General features: G+C 33.3%; 1 protein-coding gene across 10 annotated transcripts in view; it reads right to left on the reverse strand.

Moving 5' to 3' along the window:
- The window catches only part of LOC126768786 (polypyrimidine tract-binding protein 1), a 462213-nt gene that overhangs the window by 196406 nt on the left and 240910 nt on the right, over nucleotides 1-24897 (reverse strand). For 2 of the 10 annotated variants that reach the window (XM_050487108.1, XM_050487106.1), the window contains exon 1: nucleotides 2310-2650. The exons of the other annotated variants lie outside the window; for them this stretch is intronic. In XM_050487108.1, coding sequence (XP_050343065.1) covers nucleotides 2310-2312 — 3 coding nt within the window. In that variant the 5' untranslated portion in view covers nucleotides 2313-2650. Of the gene's footprint in view, nucleotides 1-2309; nucleotides 2651-24897 lie in introns of those variants that run through there. 10 annotated transcript variants of the gene reach the window in all.

Consider the following 24897-nt stretch of genomic DNA (forward strand, 5'->3'; position numbering starts at 1 on the left):
TTAATTTCTGTTGCGTTAAAACACTATGGATCTAATTATTTGATAAACTCGGTGCAATATCTGTTTTTATAACGTAATTGATTGATGGAATAAAATTAATACACTTGTTAGATTTCTGAATGCAATTAAGCGCATATTTGTGTTGCGAATACCGTTTCGCGCGGTCGCGTCGAGTCGTGGCTTTCGAGCGAAATTGCGGTGAAACTGATATAACGACGGGCGTCAGCCACGCTACATGCAATGATTTCTATTAGAAAAAAAAATGATACGAAAAAATCGGTATAAACATTTCAAGCTTCAATGAAACATTACGTCCAGGATTTATTTCAGAAAACTAAAAAGATGTGTGTCATAGTTTACGATCAGTGAGTCTATAGGTTAACTTGTAACTAAGATGATCGTCTCCAGGCCAGGTCTTCATAAATTTGTAAACAATCAAAATATAAAAAAATACCGCTGAATTTAATTCGCCAGATCTTCTCAGGACCGGGTATTTTCATTTCCGAACCGGTGGTGGTTGCGCTTTGACTAAAAATTAGTGTAATACTACAACGTTAAATAAAGTGGTTTAGATTTAAAACAATTTATTTATTGATTCAACTTAATATTTAATATTCGGTATTTATCTTTTGTGAAGTGTTTTTTTTTTATTTATTGTACATATGTAGACTGGAAAATGGACCACCAGGTTGTAAGTGGCCACTAGCGTCTATAGACTTTATCAATGAGCCGTCAACTATGGTATCTAAGGTAGGTCCCTTGTGTCTATAATAACATGAAGGCACTCACCCTTTTAACCAGAACGGTTTGGCCGCAGAATAAATGATGCACTCACACATCTATACTAGGCCCTACCACCCACATTGTGTTATACATTTAAAACATTTTATGTGTCAGTTTTTATAAATATTACGCAATCAAGATTATGTTACATAACATTTTTTTAATACAAATTTAGTTTAAAGTAAATAGAAAGCTCATTAATTGTTTACACGCCGCAGTGTTCCTCGTGATTGCCGTTATAAAGCAGGTTATGAGTTGTAAGAAAAGTTTTGCATAGTAATGTGTCTACGGTGTGTAGCGACCGTTATATTGTCGCGTATTTTAATAATTTGAATGTATGTGATATCGATACTAATGATTTTATACAAATGAATATTAATTTGATAGAAACGTTCGATTCCCTTTCATGATTCAAATCATCTTTTGTATTTCACATTAAGTGTTTGAATTTTAATTACGTAATTTATGAAAGGGGTAAATTTATTTCGCAAAAGTTTCAATCAGTTTGGTTATACGTAGAAGATAAAATATTTAGTCATATTTAATTTTGTTAATTGTACCAAGAGTGAATTCTTAAGAAAGACATTGCTTACTAAAATAACATCGGGTGCCGAGTTCAAAAAAGTAAATAAGATTTGTATGTAATAAGTAGGTATTAAAATAACGTAAACACACTACCTTTGACGGAAGGTCTTAATGAGAAAAGTTTGATGCGACTTCCATTTTGAGTCAAAGTTCTATCATCACCGTTTATTTTCATGGCTGGGGTGCGACCAGTCGCTGGCACATTGGAAATAAGATAAGAATCTCTTTTGAATTATAAACAAAAGTTGATTTAGTTATCGACGCCGACCGCTGTGTTCGATCAACGCTTCTTTAACTTCTCCGATCGCATTTGAAATTGTTTTAAGAAGTTTATATTGACGATATTCCTAAAGAAGCAAGGGTTTCAATGAGTAATACGATGCATCAAGATGAATGCGTATGATTCATTATTTGTCTTGTTATTAAAAATATTCGTCGATTTATTTAATTTATTCTTTAATTATCGTTCCACAATAATGGTAATTATATTAAATGAAAATGTTTTGATCGACTTTAAAAACGTAATAGATTTATGTCCTTAAAGTTTCAGATTGAAAACTTTGTTATTAATTCTGATAGTCCTGTGGGATACTCAAAGTTGTGGACGTGACTCAATCGGCAATAATCTCAACTCATACGTACGAAGCTTAAAGTTACCACTAATAATTCTGGCGACTTATCAAATCCTACTAGCGTATTTTCTACCAATAGTAACTTAGCTAAGTTTATTCAGTCTACGAGAGTATTCTACGAGAGTTGTGACAATAGAACAGCAACCTCCTTATGAAAACATTGATAACATCGCGATAAATTAGTCGCGGAACCGCAAGAGTTGTTATCAGATTCGCACGTTCATAACTTTGCAAGCGTCGTGCTCTCTACACGCGGAAACTTATCGGTCGAGTGCGTGCCGATGGGCGGGAAACATTGAACTGACTTACCATGTTAGAGAGCAGCAGACGTTGGTGTTTACCGACTTGGGGGTCAAGGGTTTGGAGCGGAAAAGCAAGGGGTAATGGGAGAGGTAGTGGCAGTGGAAGCGGGTGCTGCAGGATCAGCGGCGGGCAGCAGGCGCACGGCGTCGCGTAGGACACGCACCCAAGCTGCGGCGGGAACAGCGTGCCGACGGCCTCCTCGAGGCCTCTCCAACGTCTCTCACGACCGCATCCACGGCCGACCCCCGAGCTTTCGACGGCTACACGCGCCGCCGACTCCTCAATACCGTATTTGACCGGTTCCTCGAATGCCCGAAAGGACAAATTCTACAATACGAACAGCGCGGGAACTCGTACAAAGTTTCGCGGCAAGTCGAATCGGATACGGAAAGGGCCGGATCGCAGTCGGGAGCGGGAAACTGAGCGATCGGGAGAAGCGAGAAACAACGCGCAGGGCTCGCGAGAGTGTGGAGAAAGTGGCGGCGTGCACGGAGCACAAGTCGCCAGGCCGGCGTGTGGCGGTGGACTGAGCGGCGAGGCAGGTGCGCGAGGCGCGCGGAGGGCGTAGGGGCGGGCCTACCTGACTCACCTGGGCGCTTGCGCCGCGCTCGCTCAGCCTCCGACCGCTCTGCATCTCGCACCTCGTGCCTCGGGCTTTGCTACTCTGCAACGCCGTCGGTGCATGACCGCGGCCGTAACACCGATCTCCGAGCCGTCGGTGACAACCATAACTTTTCATGAGAGATGAATTTCAATAATTATTTGAATGAACGTTTCTTAATTTTATTTTGTTATTAACAATATAAACAACTTACAACTACTGAACTTTTATTAGAAAAGTAGGATTAAGAATACGTATTAAAAACTTTAAAAGTACACCAATAACTTAAAAATGTATCACTGTAACATTGTCAATAAAACAGATTAGTTACGACAATAGTACTTAAGTCGAAACGCAAAAAAATACGAATAATAAATTAATGATATAAATTTTTTATGTATCATTACGAGAAGTCAGCAAAGGTTTATTTTAAGGGCCTTATCGCGGGCATAAAATTGTATTGATCCTGAAAATCGGACTCGTTAGAGGACATGACAAGAGGCATCCGGCATAAGCTCATTGTATACGCTTAGGGGCATTAAGCGCCTTTTACCGTCGTGCACTATTTACTTTTACAGTAAAAACACAAGGTACAGTTTTTCGTCTCACTACAACTTAAGCGAAATAATGAATGATATATGTTCTTTTATTTCTATTTTATTTGCGGTACTTAAGATCATAACATACAAAACCTTATTATAGATTTGTTGAACAATTTAATTTAATTATTATCGAATATTTTTTATTTATAGCTCTAAATATAACACGAATATGTTTGAAGTATAAGTATAATGTATAATTCAGATTATTTTTATAAATAAATATAATAAATATATTTATATGCTTTGAAATACGAAACTATAAGCCACTCCTTGTAACGTCAATAAGATGAATTCTGAGATGTTAAGTTGGAATGGAGCAATAAATTTGTCTATCAAGTATTTTATACTTCATAAGTTAAATATACTATTTATCGAATATTAATAAAATTGTTTTATTATGATGATGAAGCCGAGATGGCCCAGTGGTAAGAACGCGTGAATCTTAACCGATGATCGTGGGTTCAAACCCGGGCAAGCACCACTGAATTTTCATGTGCTTAATTTGTGATTATAATTCATCTCGTGCTTTACGGTGAAGGAAAACATCGTGAGGAAACCTGCATGTATCTAATTTCACTGAAATTCTGTCACATGTGTATTCCACCAACCCGCATTGGAGCAGCGTGGTGGAATAAGCTCCAAACCTTCTCCTCAAAAAGAGGAGAGGAGGCCTTTAGCCCAGCAGTGGGACATTCACAGGCTGTTACGGGTACGGTACGGTTTTATTATTGTATTTTATATGGTGTTGATTTTTGATATAAATAAATTAAGAAAGTGCCTTTAATTATTCTAAGCAACCTATTAAATAGAACACAGAGCTACTAAGAATTGCCGTTCATCAGTAGAAAAAGTTATGCATACCCGGTATAGGTACTACACTGACTTGCACATAGCCCTACCTACTACACAATCGGAAAAATATAATAAAATATTCGATTAAATTATTTTTTTTCATTAGTTCTATTCAAATATTAATGCGATACTGTTTGCAATATAAGTCCGTATGTTTCATCATATAAGAACGTTTTGTTGAAAAGACTCAGATTACGAAATCTTGTTACAAACATGTAAACTAAGAATAGATCAAATGTTAGACAACAGATGAAATATAAAATGTATAAATAATTGGCAACACTGTAGTCTTCGTGTACGGATAATATTATAAAATTTTGCAAACGTAAATCAAAGGGACTGCGAGGAGAGTATTGAATTAACTTTAAGACAGGCATTTCACATTCAAAAATTTTTATTTTCACCTTATGAGTTAATATTTTATTATCTTACTGCCGTTAACGCGATTCGTCTTTGTAAATAAATAAAAAAATGTGCGTTTTCAAATAAAAACGAATGTCTAATATTTTATTCTTAGTTTAATATGCGCTACGGTCCAAAGTAAACCTTTTTTTTCAGGATAATAGGATTGCTCGTTATAAGAAATTAGGTACTAATATTAATATTAATGATGTTAAGCGTACATGTGTTAGGAGTGGGGACAACAATAGACAAAAAGGTCAGGATCGAATCTGCGACTTTTACACAGCCAGGCGGCCTGTATACCATTGCGTTATTGACGCTTCCAAATAACAATTATTATGAACGTGTTACAAATAAAACGTGTTACAAATAGAAGAGGTAGATAGAAAGATTTGTTGCGCCTTCCTCAACAACAACAACCGCCAAGAAATTTTATTTTATTTTTAACTATAACATACAATAGCCCGATAAAGTCATGTTACAGGGAAAATGCCTCTTCTCCTTTTGAACAATCTAAGAACTGATTCCATCACGCTAACGCAACAAACATTACACACGGTAACACATGTGGCAAATTCGGACGTACAATAATTTATGTAGGATAATTTAATCGGTGGTAGAACTATGTACACGTCTGGTTGGGTACCACTCATCAAATATTCTACTGCCAAACCGCAACATTTAGTACTGTTGAGTTCCTATTTAAAGGCCAGCCCAACAAGCAAGAAGGTTATAACATCTTAGTTTCCAAGATTGTGGTGCATTGGTAATGTACGCTTAATATTTCTTTTACCTCCGAACGCCTCCATATAAATAAAAAAAAAACACCTGAAAACTCTGGGGTGCTTGCCGGATCTGAACTTAATGTTTGTATATAAATAAATATATAATTGGTTATGATTCAACTTGTTCTATCTACTGAGAAATCTCGGCTTACGTAATAACATAACATTTTATGTAACATTGGATATTTGCAAGTACTATTTCTATATTTTATCTTTGTTTCGAATAAAGCACTACAGCGCTAACGCTGCGTTGGTATTAAATTAAATAACCATCGAAAATATTTACAAGAGGCATCCCAATCCCAATACATAAGCTATTTGTAATTGAACAAATAGAAGCAATTTTTTAATTAATCAGTAGAACTATAACAATTTTCCATCGATGCAAACGTATACATGTAACTAACCACATTATATATTGTTTTTTATAATACATTTACATTGAATTGATTAAATATTTTATCAGAATGTAAAAATAAAAAGGGTTTTCAAGAATCACTGAACCGTTTTTATTTCAGTGATATTAATAAAATGATAGTTAATTTTTTTTATATGAATACGTAGCTCGGGTAGCATTCACTGTGTAAACATTAATCAATGTGTGTGTGATTTCTCTATCTCTGGCTGTGTATGCGTTTATATTTACATGGTACGTAATAAATACTTCGCAAGTGTGTGTGGGTGTGTGGGGTGTGTTTTTCATATTAAACTCTAGAACTAGTTTCTGCCAGCGTTTTCGCTCGCGTGTGTAGAAAGTGTAAGTGTTATAAGGGTGACTATCTTTTTCTGTACACTCGACAAGGTGTATACAAAATTTCATAAAAACCGTTTGAGTAGTTAGGAAATAAAAGCGTAACAAACAAACAAATTCACTTCTGCATTTATAATATAAGTAAGGTATACGAATTTTTTTAACGTTAAAATATTGACTAAATGCTGCAACTGCAATCATGTTTGTGCATACATATATGTCATATAACTACAATATTATATATATATATATATAATATTGTAGTTATGTGACATATATGTATTATATATATATATATATATATATATATATATATATATATATATATATATTAAGGCGTCATAAATGTTATAGTATGGTTAACTCAAATCACAATAAGGCTTTTCGAACTTTAGATTTCTAGTCTACTAAAGAATATGGAAATAAAATGGTGCAAGGAATATGCGCATTATTCATATTATGTTACATACACAATACCTGGTCGGCCGTTGGGATACAAATCGAATCAATAACAGCTATTTTTTAAAGAAATTTTCATTAATATACCGAACAAAGAAAACTGGCCGACAACAAATCCAACACTATCGGAAAGAGTTTAAAACCAACAAAAAAAAATCGTGCTTTATGAGGCACAGGAGTTACAGTCAACTTCTAGACTCCGGGCTGCGAGTAATATTCGAAGCCAACCTATTGTTGGACGCAAGGTTTGTATCCAGCCAGACCAATGTAAATGTTATATCTAATGATCAAGGTTACAAAGGTTTTGTTAAAGAGGTTACTTGGAAATACCAAGATAAATTTAAACAAATAATAAAATTATTAAATATTTCTCGACGTTCGTGTGACATACAGATAACATAACAGACGAACAGCGAGAAATTTTATAAAATATTTTCGATCGATAAAAACTCAAAAACTCTCACGAGATTTTATTCCAACAATATTTTACATACAGTTCAAATTCTAATTCCGTTTTAATGTATGCATGGAGCCTATATATGGCAAATAGTTTAAATAATAACACAGACCAAATACCATATAATAATAATAATCTTTATTCACATAAAAAGTAACAAATCATAATGAGGTCCCTGATTTCTGAGCTAGGCTCAAAGGCTATTACAGAAATCAGTGTCCTCTCTCATATTTTAGTGACATATCGTTCTATGTAAATAAAAAATAAATAATAAATAAATATTTCTTACTGTATACTAGAAGGGAGTGTCAGAAGATTTGTGTGGGGTGTGTATGTGTTTGTGTGTTTGCGTGTGTGTCCGTGTGTGTGTATGTGTGTGTGTTCGTGTGTGTGTGTGTGTGTATTTTGTTTCACAAGATATTATAGCAACAGCAGTTCAGTTTGTTATTGTATATTTTTTATTTTATTTATTTTGTTGTACAAATAAACTGCTTTAAAATCATGTTGTCTGGCTGAAGATGTTTGATGATTAAACATTAATAACATTAGCCCCTGATTCACAATATATATAACTGTTATATATTTGGTACATATTGTAAGAATTGTTATTACATTTCAATAAGCACATTAATGTAGGACATATTATCCTATTACATACAGGTATGATATTGATAATAAAAACGTTAAAATAGTATTCATTGATTTTTTACTTTATATACATATACTATCAACTGTAAATGATTGATGAAAAAGAGTAACTATTGAACGTCTTGATAGTTTTTTTTTTTATAGGGCTTTGTTTAAGCCTGTCTCAATAGGTACCACCCACTCATTTACTTCCTACCACCAAACAAAAATTTACTATTGTTGTGTTTCCGTTTGAAGGAGAACTACAGGTACAAGGGACATAGCACCTTAGATCCCAAGGTTGGTGGCGCATGATCATAAAATGCCAAATCAAAAGGGCTTGCAAGATTTTCTTGTATGCGGTATGTTAATGTTTAATCGTATATTTTATATGTATATTTATAAAAACAAAGCCGAAACCGAATCAGCTAAACTACTAAGATTGCACGTGAACAGTTATTTGTTTGTTTTTCCTGATTCACGCCATAAACCGCTAATAAAATTATCATGTAACTTTCACATCACGGAGATTTTTGTTCCAAGTTTAATATCTACTTCACGGTATTATGTTTTGTAAATTAATAAAATAACGCCGGACATAACATTCGTTGTTCGATGTTTATTAAATTAAATTATTATTAAGAATGTATTAATACCAACTGAATTAGACGTAGCGATTATTTGAAAAATATCAAAGTTTTCCCGTTTGTTTAAATCGATATAATAAAAAAGGGAGACGAAAACTATAACTTTGCCTGTGCGAAGTCGGAGCGGATCGATACTATATTTCAAGATAGTTCAGTCTAATACGCATCAAGACATCCGTATCGTAAACATTAAACAAATATACATATCAATATTAATGCAATACTTGTAAAGTCCCGATGATTAGAGTGTTTCATGCATAAGTGTTGGGTGTCAACGATTCGAGCGAGGCGTCTGTTTTCGATAGTGCTAATTAATTCTTGCCATCAATGTACAAGGTAAGGTAATTAAAGGGTGCGGTAAACTGACACGTGTTCGGAGTTGATTCGCTCGTCTTATCAACAGTTTCGTTTGCGAGATTATTGTTTCACATCTCACGGTCTCAGTGAAATTATATACATACTTATTATATAAGATAATACTTGATTTATATTTGAATTAAAAAATTAAGATTTACATTTCAATTATTGTCTATTTCAATAGTATAAATACGTTTGTAATGTGAATATTAATAATATATCGCTTAGTATAACGTATTCACTTATGCATTAGCATGAGTAATTTTGCTATAGCGATAATACTATAAAAACGCATATTATAAGATGTATCACAGCATCAGAAACATCTTGCAATCGATTTTAAACTCTATTTCACCGTATTAAAATTCAATTTCAAATGATACTCGTATATCTAAAGTTAAACGTATATTAGTAAACATAAATGTTGCATAGATGTGTGAGAAGGATAGATTAAGCAAGTAGGCAGTGGTATGTGCAAATTCCACAATTCAAAGTTAGAGGCGCGCCCGCGCGGGCCCCGGTCGATGACCTGCGCGCGCGCCGCCAAGCCGTCTACGGCGGCCGTTACGTAATTTGACCTTAACATTAAGTTGCGAGAAATGGTGTCCTTATATTTGTAATTTTTGACACACTTTAAGAATAAAAGTATATGTATATCTTATTCCGCATTTTTTTATTTTAAACACCGTTATATTACCCAACGAATGCAATACAATGATTCGTTTTATATATGTTATATAATATTATGCTTTATATACCGTACAGTATAAACATAACGTAAACTTTAAAATAAACATAAATACAAAACAGCACACGTTAGTTTACATATATCCGCAATAACCGCCGCTCTGCGTTTGAAAAATTCAAAATAACGGACGATGAAACGAAAACAGTAAACAGGCTCCCCATAGTCCGTGACCGAAGTAAATCGTCCGTGCGATCCGAGAACAAAATCGTATAAATTGTTTTAATAAGGCATAAATTGAAGTAAAAAAAATCGCACATATCACGCTGTTACGATGGGTGCTCATGGCATTTACGCTTCGCTGCCAGCCGCATGTACACTTGGTGATTGTAATGCACTTTTTACATTGAATATCGTATTAACTTGTTATTACTGTGATGCACTTCCTCAGTAATTTCTGAATAGGCTTCAAACACACAAAAAATATAATCTAATATCAAAACTAAAATAGGATTATTTATTAATAAGAACAGTTTTAATATATTACAAATTTATATACATTACATGAAAATTAATAAATTACTCAACAATTACAACTTACCTACCTCAACAGTATTTTATGTTTTATCACCTAAATAATCTTGTATTGAATTAGAATTAGTTAAAGTATTAACTTTTTAACATAATACTTCAATTTTCATATGACAAAGTTATATTCAAATTCAACCTTTAAAGACTTCCATCTCGCAAAATGAAGTTTTAAAATTGTATAATATGATAAATTGAATGCTTCAATGTTTAAAAGCTTTACATTATCAGTTCAAAATTCATTAATTTAACATTAAAATAATACCACCGGTTCGGAAAAGAGAATACCCGGACTTGAGAAGAACCAGCAAAAGCAAAGCATTTTTTTTTGTAAAATTTTGTAATGGTGATTTTCAATGTGATAATTAAATAGTCAAGTATATAGTGGAAGTGATCAATTCCCAAGGTTTGCATCATCTATGAACTCACTAATTGTATACCAATACAGGTTGATAACTATTTCAACATAACATAGCATATGACGTAATCGCAGAGGGACCATACGAGACTCAAATGAACGTCATAGATTTACGAAGTTCAACAAATGTAAGTGTCACAACTCTCGAGCGCTGGTTTATATCCAAAGTTCTGAATTAATAAAAACTAATTTACATTGTTTTATGTGTTAAGAAAAATTCAATGTGTGTTACAAATAGCATAGCATTACATCGTAATGACGATTGAATTTCTTATGAGATAAAGGTAATAAGAGCTTCCAGTAACATAGGTATCTGAATGATTTAGAGATTCGTCTTAAAACCTTTTAGTTTTAATAAATGTTTTCGAGTTGGTGGCTTGGTTATTGACCAGCGACCGGTTGTCTTGAGGTTGACCGATCATACTCTAATTTCGATTACGGAATTATTATAGATGTTATATTATTAAAATGGGATGAGAAATCTATTTAATATAATTAAGATCGTTTAAGATGATTCATATTTAGTACAATGGATTTTTTATTGGCTTAAATTTATTATTTTAGAGGTTTTCAGTAGAATATAATAGAACCATATTATCTTAATTTTCCGTAACATATGAGCTGATTGAGAGAAACTTTGGTGTAAAACGCATCTACGAATCCATACAAATACACATTGGCATTACAGATAGCCATTATAGATAGATAGCCGAGATGGCCCTGTGGAAGCCGAGATGGCCCTGTGGTAAGAACGCGTGAATCTTAACCGATGATCGTGGGTTCAAACCCGGGCAAGCACCACTGAATTTTCATGTGCTTAATTTGTGATTATAATTCATCTCGTGCTTTACGGTGAAGGAAAACATCGTGAGGAAACCTGCATGTGTCTAATTTCACTGAAATTCTGCCACATGTGAATTCTACCAACCCGCATTGGAGCAGCGTGGTGGAATAAGCTCCAAACCTTCTCCTCAAAAGAGGAGAGGAGGCCTTTAGCCCAGCAGTGGGACATTCACAGGCTGTTACGGATTACAGATAGTAGTATATTCTGCTCATCTAGCAGTGCTTTAAAACGATATTGTAATGACCTTTTTAGTGTATTAGGTAGGCAGACTAACAAATGCTAATGGCAAGTGGTCATCACCACCCATAGATTTTGGCATCATAAGAAATATTAGTCATTTTTTTAATCGCAAACAAAGAATACATATCACGAGTTCCCTCAAATATATGAAACTGCAGCTACCATCTTATATAACTAAGTAACAGCTAATATTATACATAGTAAAATTTAAATTCAAAACATTACAAGTTGAAAATTATAATACAATACGATTAATATGAACTAAATTTAAGTATGTATTTACAATAGGAAATAGTTTATGTAGTATATCAGTTGTCTGGTTTCCACAGTACAAGCTCTGCTTAATTTTGGATCAGATGGCCGTGTGTGAATAATGTCCCAGGGTATTATTATTATTATTATATTGAAATAAACAGTAGCAATGTTATTATTAATAAAAACATTGTATATCAAACATTAATTAGGCTTAATTAATATTCTCTGATTGCATTGTACAGATTACATTACTGTAATATTAATCGGTTAGGTTCACACAAAAGCTTTAATTAGATGAATAAGGTAGTATTCCTTGCCAAATTTCGGCCACTAGCTAACATATTGATATAATATCGTAGAGCATGCGTATTGCATAAACTCATGTACAATTTTGTGGTACAATTTGATTGCAATATGATATGGTCGATGGCAGATAAGGCGCAGGATACCTTAGGAGCATTCCGTAGCGCTGTAATGTAACTTTACTGACTTTCTAGTTCCATACAGTTACTGAGAGTTTCTTGATATTTATCGGTTCGGGATTCAAAGCCGGGGTTTAATGATTTCCACTTGTACAAGCTAGCCACAAGATCAACGTGCCACTTAAATTTAATGAATAAAGTTGAACGATATATCAAATAGGTAAAAAAAAATAAATAATTCTAGTCTATTAGTAATATTGAAAATATTTTAATTAGCATGAATAAATATACAAGAGGTTTTTATGGTTTCATAACAAGACGATGGTAGGAAGAGATGATGGAAATAGGATACATTTATTTATCTCATATATGCCAGCGTTATGCTAGGATGTAGCACGCTTGCCTACAAGAAACCTGTTTACTCTGGATTTGAAGACACCGACGTTGTACCTGTCAAGAAATACAGACTCAAGCAAAGTATTCCACAGTTTTGCAATGCGAATAATAAATGTGGGTTCGAAGGGTTTCTTGCGTAGGCGGTGAATTTTCACCATGCACCTATGGTGCTTTGGTCGCGTTTGTCTGGCCGTTCGGTGGAAAAAGAACGCGGGCGGAATTAAATTATGTAATTTAAAGGTATATTATATACATATTATCATCTAATGTTTTTTTTTGTTATATAGGTAGTTATGGCTCACTCAGCCTTCGAATTAAAACGCAACAATACTAAGTATATTGCTGTTTCGCTGTCGAATATATGAGGAGTGGGTACCACCAAGTAAAGTTCTGTACGTCATCTGTTTGATAGTAATTTCGTTTATTTGTTGTGTAGATATAATATACATATATAATATGTTTATATATTAAATGACGAAGACATTTCCATAATTTTATTATTTTTATTTATGTGCAATTTAAATCTAACGCTAATGTAAATACCTAGATGTATACGAAAATAATTTCAACGTTAGTCGGAAGGTCCAGTTTTGTTGTATTTTTTTTCATTTAAGATGATCTTCAATACAATGTTCTATAAACGTATACATTTAATATACAAAATATAAATAAAAACCAAACTCACATAATATTATTCAAGTTACATAAAATGAATTCATAAAATATAAGATTGAATTTAAGGCTTTCATTAAAACACACGGTGACGTATGCAGAGGTCGTAACGTAATTGCAAAATTAAAAACAGAATATATTATAGGCGCTATTAAATATTTAAAAGTATCTTTTGGAGGTTGCCATTGAAACAGAGCTACTGGCTAACCGCGTACCGTGTTTTTGCACAAATTTACGTTCACAAACAGAATAGTATATTTAGATTAACACGAAGGGTTGCAAGTTAATGTGTCGCCGGGATGAGAATAGAATTAGTTTTAAAATTTTAATAATAAATGTTATCATGCGCCGTTGACAGTTAAATGTATAATATAATTTATCTTCTGATTCTGAACGAAATGGTTCCAAAATATATATCTCCACATATACATTGACAATGTTAATATTGAGTTAGGATCGATGATGTTATCGCTTGTGTCTGTAATTACACTGGAATACTCAACGTTCAAACCGGAAAACATAAATGCAACAATGCAACAGTTTGGTGTTGATGGTACCAACTCGGGTTCCCCCCGAATTCAACGGCGTTCTAAGCCGCGGTCCAGCCTCACAGGAGGCACTCTTAGGGCGTCTGTTTCTCTTGATTCCCTTATATGGCTCCCAACATGCGGCTTGGGTTCAACTCGCCCATCCCGCCCGATGACGCTGTAGAGGCCACCAGGGCAACAGCAATACAATCCGAAAAAAAGTCGGTTGTCATTATCGTATCGGATTAAGTGGGATATTTTATATTAGACAAATATGTAGATATTTGTCAACATTTAGATTTCCGAAAAAAGTTATTGCCAGCATCATCATCATTAGAACGCTAAGTGCAATCCACTATCGTACAGAAATCCCTCCAAAAATGCACAAAAGCTCCCGGTCCATTGCATTCCGCATTCAATTGGGTCCCGCCACCTAGAAATCATCTGAAAGGCGGATTGTAGCAACATTTTGGATGATCAACATTCAAAGCCTAATTGTGATTGAAAAACGTTTAGCCAAAAGTATAATTGGTCACATTAATGGCAAAAGTATCTGTTATTACCTTAAGTACCTAACAAGATATGGTACCATCTTGTGCATAAGAATTTTAAGAAGTTGCAATTACACAAATTGCCAAGTACTTATACTGAAAACATACTACACATTGTAAAGAATACATATGAAATATAATATTACGAACTATACTTTCATTTGCTTGTTAAAATACTGTTATGCGTTTTCAACTCGAGAATCTCAAAATTTAATACAAAATGCGATCAGAATTACTTCACGCTTATTATTATTAAATTTAATTTTGGCGGGGATTATCAATTTATGTTATCAACGGCTTTAGTACACCCATTAGTTTTATGAAGCGATAAATTTTGATAAAATTGAAAAAGGTTTGTTTAAATACGGAAAAAACGATCTACTTTTTTATGTTGTGTGATAAATAGTTTTACATGCTGGTTATCAATTATATTTGTTTTTATAATGCTGCCTTTTGCGAATGCAAAGTTAATCATGCGAAATAAGTCGTTCTTAATTCGTGTAGTAACGTCATGTTTGCATATTAAAAAGTGAAGTGGGAGCCTGTAAATATCCAACTTTCTCTTAAAAAGAAGAGTCCTTCCCATCTGAAGCTTATTTCACCACGCTGCTCCAATGTGGGTAACAATGTGTGAGGATTTCAGCAACACATACTATTATGTACACAGAGATGGATTCAAAACACAAATAAAGCATATGATAACTGAAATACTTGCCCAGGTTGGAACCCGCGATCATCGATTAAGATTAACAAGTTTTAAACGGCCTCTCGGCTCTTTTAACGGACCCTGATGAAACAGTGATAGGTAAACAATTATTTTATTGAGTATCGAATCGAGCTATACATTCGACCGTAGTTTAAAAAACTTATATTGTCTTGTAATATTTGTAAAACTTTTGACTTTGAAGTGAAACCGCTAGATTCTCTACAGAAACCACTTAAAACTAATATATTATTTATTTCGATAAGGATAAAATATAATGTGACAAATAAATCGAACTAAAGTTATCACTTTAAATATTAAAGTGATTTCGGTGACTTATTTATGACAGATAAATGTGAACGAAATAGTCTGTTGACATTTTGGAGTTCTACAAATATTTAATACAAAGTTTCAGTTTTAGCACAAGGTTGATAGGCCTCTTTCACACAATTTCCTCTAAGATCTCAAAAAATATACAACGTAATATAATTTTATTTATTTTTGAACCGGTATTGGTTTTTTGATTATAACTACATTTTATAAAACAAAGTTCTCGATCGCGTCTGTCTGAACGCGATAAGCTCAAAAGCTAAACGGATTTTCATACAGTTTACATCAATAGACAGAGTAATTTATGAGAAAGGTTTAAGTGTATTCATTAAGATTTCGTGTTGATTATCTGAAATACGATGATGATTGTTGACGATGTCGGAAAAAAAATGCCGACTGGGAGCTTTACTAGCGAGCGCTGCGTACCAATATTTATTTATATGAATCTCACGTTTTTTGTAGACGATTATTTTACCTGTGCGAATCCGGTGCGGATAGGTAGCATATAAATGTTAATAAATAATAAAATAAATAAGTAGCAAATATATTGAATGAGGTTCTTAAACTTCCTATTTAGGTTCTTTAACTTTTACAATACAATACTCACATTCGCTCTTAAACTATAAATTATCACAAGAGGAAACTAACGACGTTTCATAATAAAAAGATATTTAGTTTCAGGTGTTTGCGTATAATTGAAAAAAGTGCCACTGTGTAATATAGACTCATTAAATTATGCTTTAATTACCAAACAATAATAAAACATATATAAACATCAAAGGGTCTTTGAATACATAAAACATTAACATTATAAAAGTTTTAATCTTATTCAAAATTGGTCCTTGTGAGAGCTGTTTGCTAATAGGCAAGTTCAAAGGCTGAGTAGAATTAAATATGAATGTTTGTCTGGCCCCTCGGCGAAATTGTCCAACGACCAAACATGGTTTCTTCGCATATTGTGGCCGCTGTAACTCAAAAGCAGGTTTACTTAGGGCCTTCCCGAGGCCTATTTCATACATACTTATTTTGCAAACAAATTTATTTGTATTTGAATTTACTTAGTATTGTTAATTCCTTCTGTTTGACATTGTTATAAGTTAAACCTCATTTATACGTAACTAGTTTAAGAAATATGCAAGGCTATTTTCTTATAAAGTGTACAATGGAGTTTCTTTACAAAGGAAGCTTTATAATTGGTACTTAAATGGTGCATTCACTTGGAAGATACCGCGATTCATATTACGTTAGATTAAAATTGTTGCAAGAGTTATTTTAAAAATCTAACTCTTAATTAAAATTGTTTGTTTAAACGTTGTCTAGTAATTTAATGGAGCTTGTGAGCGAACAGGTTAATACAAGTTTTATTTTTATTTTTTATATATACTAAGTGTTGCGATGTTTAAAATTTTGTATTTAAGACTACATCAGTGAATGTATTTGAGCTAATATTAAAGGAAATTATTTGATTTCAAGTAAAATTTTTATGCAACGTTTCTACTATAAATAACGTTTGAATGAAACGTAATTGACACGGAAAGGTTTCACTTCCGTTACGTGTATTAGGGTACTGTCATATAAAAAAGAAGACCAAAAAAATTTACAAATATTTTTTTTATAATGTATAAATATTTAACTCATTTGCCTACTTCAAAAATATAATAAAAGCCTCTGAATGTCCCACGGCTGGACTTAGGTCTCCCCTCCTTTCGAGGATAATGTTTTAGATCTTATTGGACCCTACTGCTGTAACGCGGACGGAGAAAATACATGTGGTAAAATTTCACGTAGGTGTCCTCGCGATGTTTTCCTTCACCGCCGAACAATTTTTACTTGATTTCATTGGGTTATAAAACGCTGAAGAAAGAATATGAAACCGTTTACCTAAATTAAATATAATATTTTAATATAACATAATACATTAAATAGAGTCTCGTAAGTGTTTTCGGTATTCTCATACCGAGATAATAAGAGTACAATTAGCGGCAGTCGAACGCTACGTTTACCTCGAGTTCCGTAACAACTTATGTAAATATATCTCCCGCCGAAACGATCTTAAGTTCATTCAAATGCTAAGCTGGGAAATTAATTTTTGCTTGTCCTCAAGCGTATAACGAAGCTTTAATGGTAAAAGTTATTAACAATGCAATATATTCATTCATTTTATTATAAACGTAAATATATTAACGACAAACAAAAATAAACGTAAACTAATGAATGCGGTCGTTTAGGAAATCTCGGATTTAAAAAAATATTTAAAACCAAGTTCCTAAATAATAACATAAGTAATGTCTACCTAATTCAATTTCGGCCACGGCGGCCAATGTCAATAACTAGCTGCCTGTACATATAGAGTGATCGCGGATTGAAAACCGACACGAGCGAGGGCACAGCCGCAGGTCCAAGGTAACTTACAACTTCTAAAAAATCTTGACAGTAAAATCCAGATTTTATTTTGTTTTCCTGGATTGGAATCTAGATCCTCGGATCTAGCCTCATATTTAGCTACCAAAAAAGGCAGTTCATTAAATTAAATGATGAAACAATTAATAGCAAAAATAATAAAATATGGTTCCAATAGCCCCGTCGCATTCATGGAAAAAATATTGGTTTTGAAAAAAATCTGTCTAAATAATAAACTATATAAAAAAAAGTTTATTATGAGTTATTAATTGTCTTTATTATCAATTAGCTTTCGCTCCCAGCTTTGCACGGAGAGAATGAACAGAAAAAGGATCAACATATTTTTTTTATATTGAAAAACAAAGAAAAAATTTAAGTCACTAACCTTCCCAGGAGTACATAGAAAAACTTACCAAATATTCATCGCAATCGGATCTATAGTTTAGGAACGCATTGAGGACATACAGACATTTTTTTAATAATATAAATGACAGAATTAAAACAGTCACTTAAAATGTCCAATGTTCTAATTATTTTTCATATAATTAATATATTTTTACGTATATCTAAGTGTTATACAACGATTATTTATTTAAAAAACTATTTCCCAGTTTTAACTGAATTTCCTTGATCTTATTAAACCGTTTCACCAAAGGAGGTTGTCTGTGAGAGATCGCTCTAAGCGATAAGAATTTTTTATTTTACTTTGATGTGATTTATTATTTACGTAAAAAAATATACCACCTTCTAATATACAGAAACGAATGGCTGTTTGCCCTTCAATATAAACTTTTTATGTAGACACTACCCGCTAATTAATAATAATAGCTAGTATATAAATATATATTTGTCAATCTTTGATTGAACTTTGTCAGAGATCTTGGTTTAATTTTCTAAAATATTAATAAGAAACGTAATACCAATAACCAGTTCAAATATTAAAATCATTTGAGATTAATCCAGTTCTCAAATTTCAGTGAGGTATTAAGTAATATCTTCATAAAGTTGTTTTAAGATCCGAAAGCGTACTCGACGATGTAGTTTTTGCCAAACAGCTCTTTGACTAGTGAATCTCGGTTGTACTTTAAGCCTTTGCTACCAAGCAGGCCGGAGCCGCAACTGTTTATTTAGCAGCTGGAAAACAAGGAATATTATTATTATCCTGTTATAATATTCACTTTGGTCCCTCTTCCACCCTCTAGCCTCACCGAAAGCTCTTAATGCCAAGTCGGCCTGACCTCATGCCAGCTCCATTAAGCCGTTTATACATTATGTATGAATTTGTTATGCCGTTTGATGTAAAGAAGCTTTAACTCAGGTAGTGCTAAGGTCGTACAACAATTTCGAAATGTCACTTCTATCACTCAAACTAAAAGCTAGTATTCGACGAATTATGAATAAATAATTATTTATTGTCAATCTGTCTGATACTATTCTTGGAATGCCATGATTTATGAAGCATCGTTCATCTCAATATCATTGTGAATCATTTATATAAGAATATGAGAAGTGTTATTTTACCTTTCAATGTATATAATAATAAAGTTTAATGTCGAACAATTTAGTAACGTATAACAATGTGTGTAGTGAAACAAAATTTTATTGGCTTAAATACAACAAGAAATTGGTTGTTGAATCCAATGAAGTAATTGTTTCCCGAAACCGTAAAAGTTGAATGAAATTGTTGTTACAATTACTATATTCGCAGCTGTATGCAAATTTTTATCACCAGCAATTAGGAAGAATTGAATCATCTGCTGTTGGACAACTTAATCCACTTCCAAAACCAAACACTAGTGGTACTCAACAGATATTCTACCGCAAAACAGTAGTATTTGGTATTGTTGTGGTCCAGTTTGAAGGGTGTGTGAGCCAGTGTAATTACAGGCACAGGGGACATAACATCTTAGTACTCAAGGTTGGCGCATTGGTGATGTAAGCAATGGTTAACATTACTTACAATGCCAATGTTTATAGGCGTTAGTGGACCACTTACCATCACGTGGCCCATATACTCGTCCGCCTATCTATTCTATAAACAAAACAGATAATATTACACACCCCCACATATCAATATTATAAAGAATCAAGTTTTGTTTTTGTGTTTTTCGGTTTCAAGAAAAAACTATAAATCCAATTTTAATGGAACTTCTAGATTGGCATTGGTTTATAGATTTAGGCATATAAATAGTTAGTTATTATATTGTATAGCTTATTATGTCAACGTAGTGGGACTAAATCGTCGGACCGAGAGTTGAAAAACAAGCTTCAATTTAAATAGTTGCTCTGCGTTGTTTTACTTGCTTTAAACGTTACTGTTCTGCCCCCGTCAGTCGTAGAGTAATGTTAAAGTCTATGATAATTCTCAATATATAGGCTATATAACGAATTTCTTTCAAATCAGACTCTAATAATTAAAGTCACATACTCACTACAGTGTGACGTCACCAATACTAATAATGTGAGCAAATATGCAGTTAAATTGTTTTGATGCAACTGGTTTTAGCTGCTAGATTTGAATCAGACATACAACAGGTCAAGATAAATAAACGTTTGGAAAGCCAAAATAAATTTATATAATTAACGTAATTCGATAAACAAATCAAATTGAATATTAATTCATGAGATGTAAGTGATAATTCCAGATAAAATTTTAATTATACGAACAAATTATCGATATAAAATAATTAAAATTATATTTAATACGAGATGAACCATTTGATGTATATTTAATTATCCGTTAACAAAGGATATATTTAAATAAATCAAACTCAGATTACTTGATTCATTAAGTAAATCGACCTCTTATTAAAATTAGTCCCGTTTGTAGCTACTAATCGGATTGTGATTTTGATTAATAATTTATTATTAATTTAACTTTTTGAAATATTCAATATACATTTCTATTTCGCTGCTATTTATGTTTGGCATTGCTGAGCAAGCGGCGTAAAAACATTATAATAAATATATACTTGACACTCGTATTATAATTGAGTTTAATTTTTCTCATCTACGTTGTTTTTTGGAAATCTCTTTGAAAACTCATTACCTCGTACTCAATCGCCTGAGACTGAAATTTGAGCCACTCGTAGCACCCACATACTAATGTTATAAAGAGTTTTTGTGTGTTTTTTTCCACTTTCACGCAAAAACAATCAATCCCATTGGTATGGAGCTTCTATATCAGTTTAGGTTATAGTTTTAGAATGCCGATGTAGTGCGTTTATCTGCTGCAGATTCTCATTAGATCAATGTAGTCGGAGAAAATAGTTGGACTAAGCCCTCACGCTGTACGCAAACCAAACAGCGAAAACCATGTATGACATATTTGTAAATCTCTAAAACGTCTAAAGAAAAGCTTTGCGGGCTTACTTATCTTGTATACAGACATGAATTCAAAATGAGGTTCTTATATGGGTGTTATATTAGCAAAATATATTGATCAAAATGATGTACCGTCCGACCTTCCTTAAAAGCGAGATGCAAATTAATTATGTATCATCGTTATAAATTCATTAAGGTGAAATCCAAGAGAGCAAAACCGACGATGAGAGTTTATGATAACAGGCAAACAACCGGGACTTAATTTTTTTATAGAAAAGGTTTTTTTTAAGTCTGTTATATCATATTTTAAGTCCAGAACACGTGAATATTAACCGATGACCGCGGGTTGGCTGCGGGTCGATCTGTGCGAACACCTCTGAATTTTCATTTACTTACATCGAGATGAATGTATCCACCAACCCGTATTGCAGAAGTATGGTGGAATAAGTTGCAAACCTCCCAAAGGAAAGGAGGCCTTGGCCCAGCAGTGGAAAATTTAGAGGCATCTTCTTTACTTTACTATCATATAGACAATACCCATGCACATGGCTTCATATTAAAGCGAGCGATTGAATCCAGAGAACACAATTTGTAAGCAATAGCGCACTCGAGTACCAATTACATCTCTATAACCCTAGACAGGACCATTGTAGTAGTTCTAAGAAACATTTATAAAAGCATTCGCATCTTAACATTTTAATTTTTCTGTAAGGTTTGAATTGTTTAGTGATCGATTTCATTTAATAATTACAAATGTCAATTCAAAATATAGTTTATTCAAGTAAGTTGCTTTAAGTTACCACCGCTTCGAAATGATTCTACCGAGAAGAACCAATAATAACTGTAGTTATTTTATCCGAAATTTAATAAACATAAGTAATTAAATACAACTCAATTATTATTAATATTATAATCATATATTTCCAGAATTTTATCGACAGATACGTCTTAATAATAAATAATATAAAATAGATTGTATTTTAATATTAAATTTATAAACACAAATTACTATTATAGTTAATAAATCTGAGTTCATAAATATGTAAAAAGTTTTTACTCTAAGTATAGAGAAGCTTGTTTACAAAACGCTTGTCATGACATCTTAAAATATATCAAATATACTTCATTCGCGTAGACTTTTGCGAGTAGTTTAATATAATTTTATTAAAATCTGCTTATATCAAGTATAATAAATAATGATAGAATTGATTTAGCGTTAGGGCTTTGTGCAATTCCTTTTACAACCTCATCGGATGTTCCACCATTAAACAACAGCGAATTGAAGGCTGAGTTATCCATTATACATATACTCACAAAGGACTTAACGCTATAGTTCCCAAGGGTCGGTGACTCAATGGCGATGTAAGAAACGGTTAATATTTCTTAAAGCACCAATGTATATTGGTAGTGACAAATTATCAGGTGCCTCATTTGCCCGTCCGTCCTATCCTAATTTTTTTTAATAAAATTATTATAAATATAAAAGTCACTCCTTACGATATTATAATATTCGTCTATTAACGAGACTCCAAGAGTAGACCGTTATTTAAAATTTGGTCATACATATTACGAGCGTAACAATGTTTCTCATGAGTGTAATACTTAAGTGCTAAGTTATAGCTTACGTTTTATGCAAGCCTAACGATTCCTTTTAAACTTGTGTGCAATAAAGCTTTTCTATTATATTCTTTATGTAAATTAAGAAATAAAAATAAGCTCATTTATTTAAGTTTTTTAAAAACATAATTGTATGAGTGTGAGTGAGATAGTGTGAGTATTATATGAGTCAATGATAAAAGGTTACTCTTTTGTCATGTGGAACGTTTCACTCACTCATACGTTACTTAGAAATTTTTACTTTTATCCGAACTAAATATAAAATAATTTTTAAAAGAGATTTTTTTTTGCTGAATGCAGCGATATGAGCCGAGATGGCCTAGTGGTAAGAACGCGTGAATCTTAACCGATGATTGTGGGTTCAAACCCGGGCAAGCACCACTAAATTTTCATGTGCTTAATTTGTGTTAATAATTCATCTCGAGCTTGACGGTAAAGGAAAACATCGTGAGGAAACCTGCATGTGTCTAATTTCATTGAAATTATACCACATGTGTATTCTACCAACCCGCATTGGAGCAGCGTGGTGGAATAAGTTCCAAAGCTTCTCCTCAAAAGAGGGAGAGGAGGCATTAACTCAACAGTGGGACATTTACAGGCTGATACTCTTACTGTACTGCAGTGATATAAAACGAATACTTAGAAAAATATAAAAATTGTGATAATAATTATTATATTAAGTAATGCATTAGTTAATACAAGAAAATATTTAAAAGTAATCAATCTAAATTATAATGTTTAAAAGTAATCAAATTATTTTAAGCTAAAATTCTTATAATTATAAAAAGGCGTTATTTCTCATCACATATGTAGATATATCTTTGGTATGCCCATATCCCATTTATTAGGGTAAGGTACTGTGGATTTAGCGGACATAGTGTCCAGACTTTTTATTGCAAACACTTTTGTGTGGATTGACATTCAACCACCATGATCATTGTTGAAGCTGTAAATGTATATGATATTTATACATGAGCTTAACACCACTTTCCCTTATTCGGCTTACATAACACAAGGGTTATAACTTCATGTACTCAGCCAGAAAACTCAACGACAATGAAATTATATATATAAATATATATTTCACTATATATATATATAAGAAAAATGTATTTAGAATATGATTTGCGTAAAATCTGTTCTTAGTGAGCGTCTAAGTTAGAAAAGGAGTGACTGTAACAAATTTCAAGTCAATCGGGCGCATAGGATTGAACCTTTACAATTGCGTCGCGAGATAGCAGTACTGAGCGCTTTCTATCGTCTGTATCACGGCGAGTGCTCTGAGGAATTATTCTCTCTAATTCCTGCTTCCCCTTCCTTCTTAAGTCCACGCGAGCTGGTTCTCGATGTCACCGCCTAACTGTGACATCAATTCCATCGCGCACAAAGAAATTTGGCAACTCCTTTCTTTGTCGCACTACCAAGGAATGGAATTCCTTACCAGCTCACGTGTTCCCCTCCTCTTACAACCCGGGTTTCTTCAAACGAGGCGTGAAGAGGCATCTTGCGGGCCGGCAAGGCGGGGACGGCTAGTACAGAACATTCTTCCCGACTGTACTGGCCGTCGTTGCGTTTGGACTCTACTACCACTTGCCATCAGGTGGAGTAGAGTCATTTGCCATCCCGGGGCATATAAAAAATAAAATAAAAATAGGAGATCTCCTGATGAATGGTATTTCGCTTATATGTATATACATTTCAAGAGATAATCCCTTAGAACTGTGATTACATTATAACGCATCTTTGAATCCCCATTACTGCAAAGTATTGGTTTTTGGCGGTAGACTAACTGAAGCAAATCCTACTATTATTTACCACCTACAGACTCACATGCATATTACATAAATATACATACTGGTGGTAGAGCTTTGTGCAAGCTCGTCTGGGTAGGTACCACCCACTCATCAGATATTCTACCGCAAAACAGCAATACTTGATATTGTTGTGTTCCGGTTTGAAGGGTGAGTAAGCCAGTGTAATTACAGGCACAAGGGACATAAAATCTTAGTTCCCAAGGTTGGTGGCGCATTGGATATGTAAGCGATGGTTGACATTTCTTACAATGCCAATGTCTAAGAGCGT

This window comes from Nymphalis io, chromosome 5, assembly GCF_905147045.1.
Source record: "Nymphalis io chromosome 5, ilAglIoxx1.1, whole genome shotgun sequence".
Classification (NCBI taxonomy): Eukaryota; Metazoa; Arthropoda; class Insecta; order Lepidoptera; family Nymphalidae; genus Nymphalis; species Nymphalis io.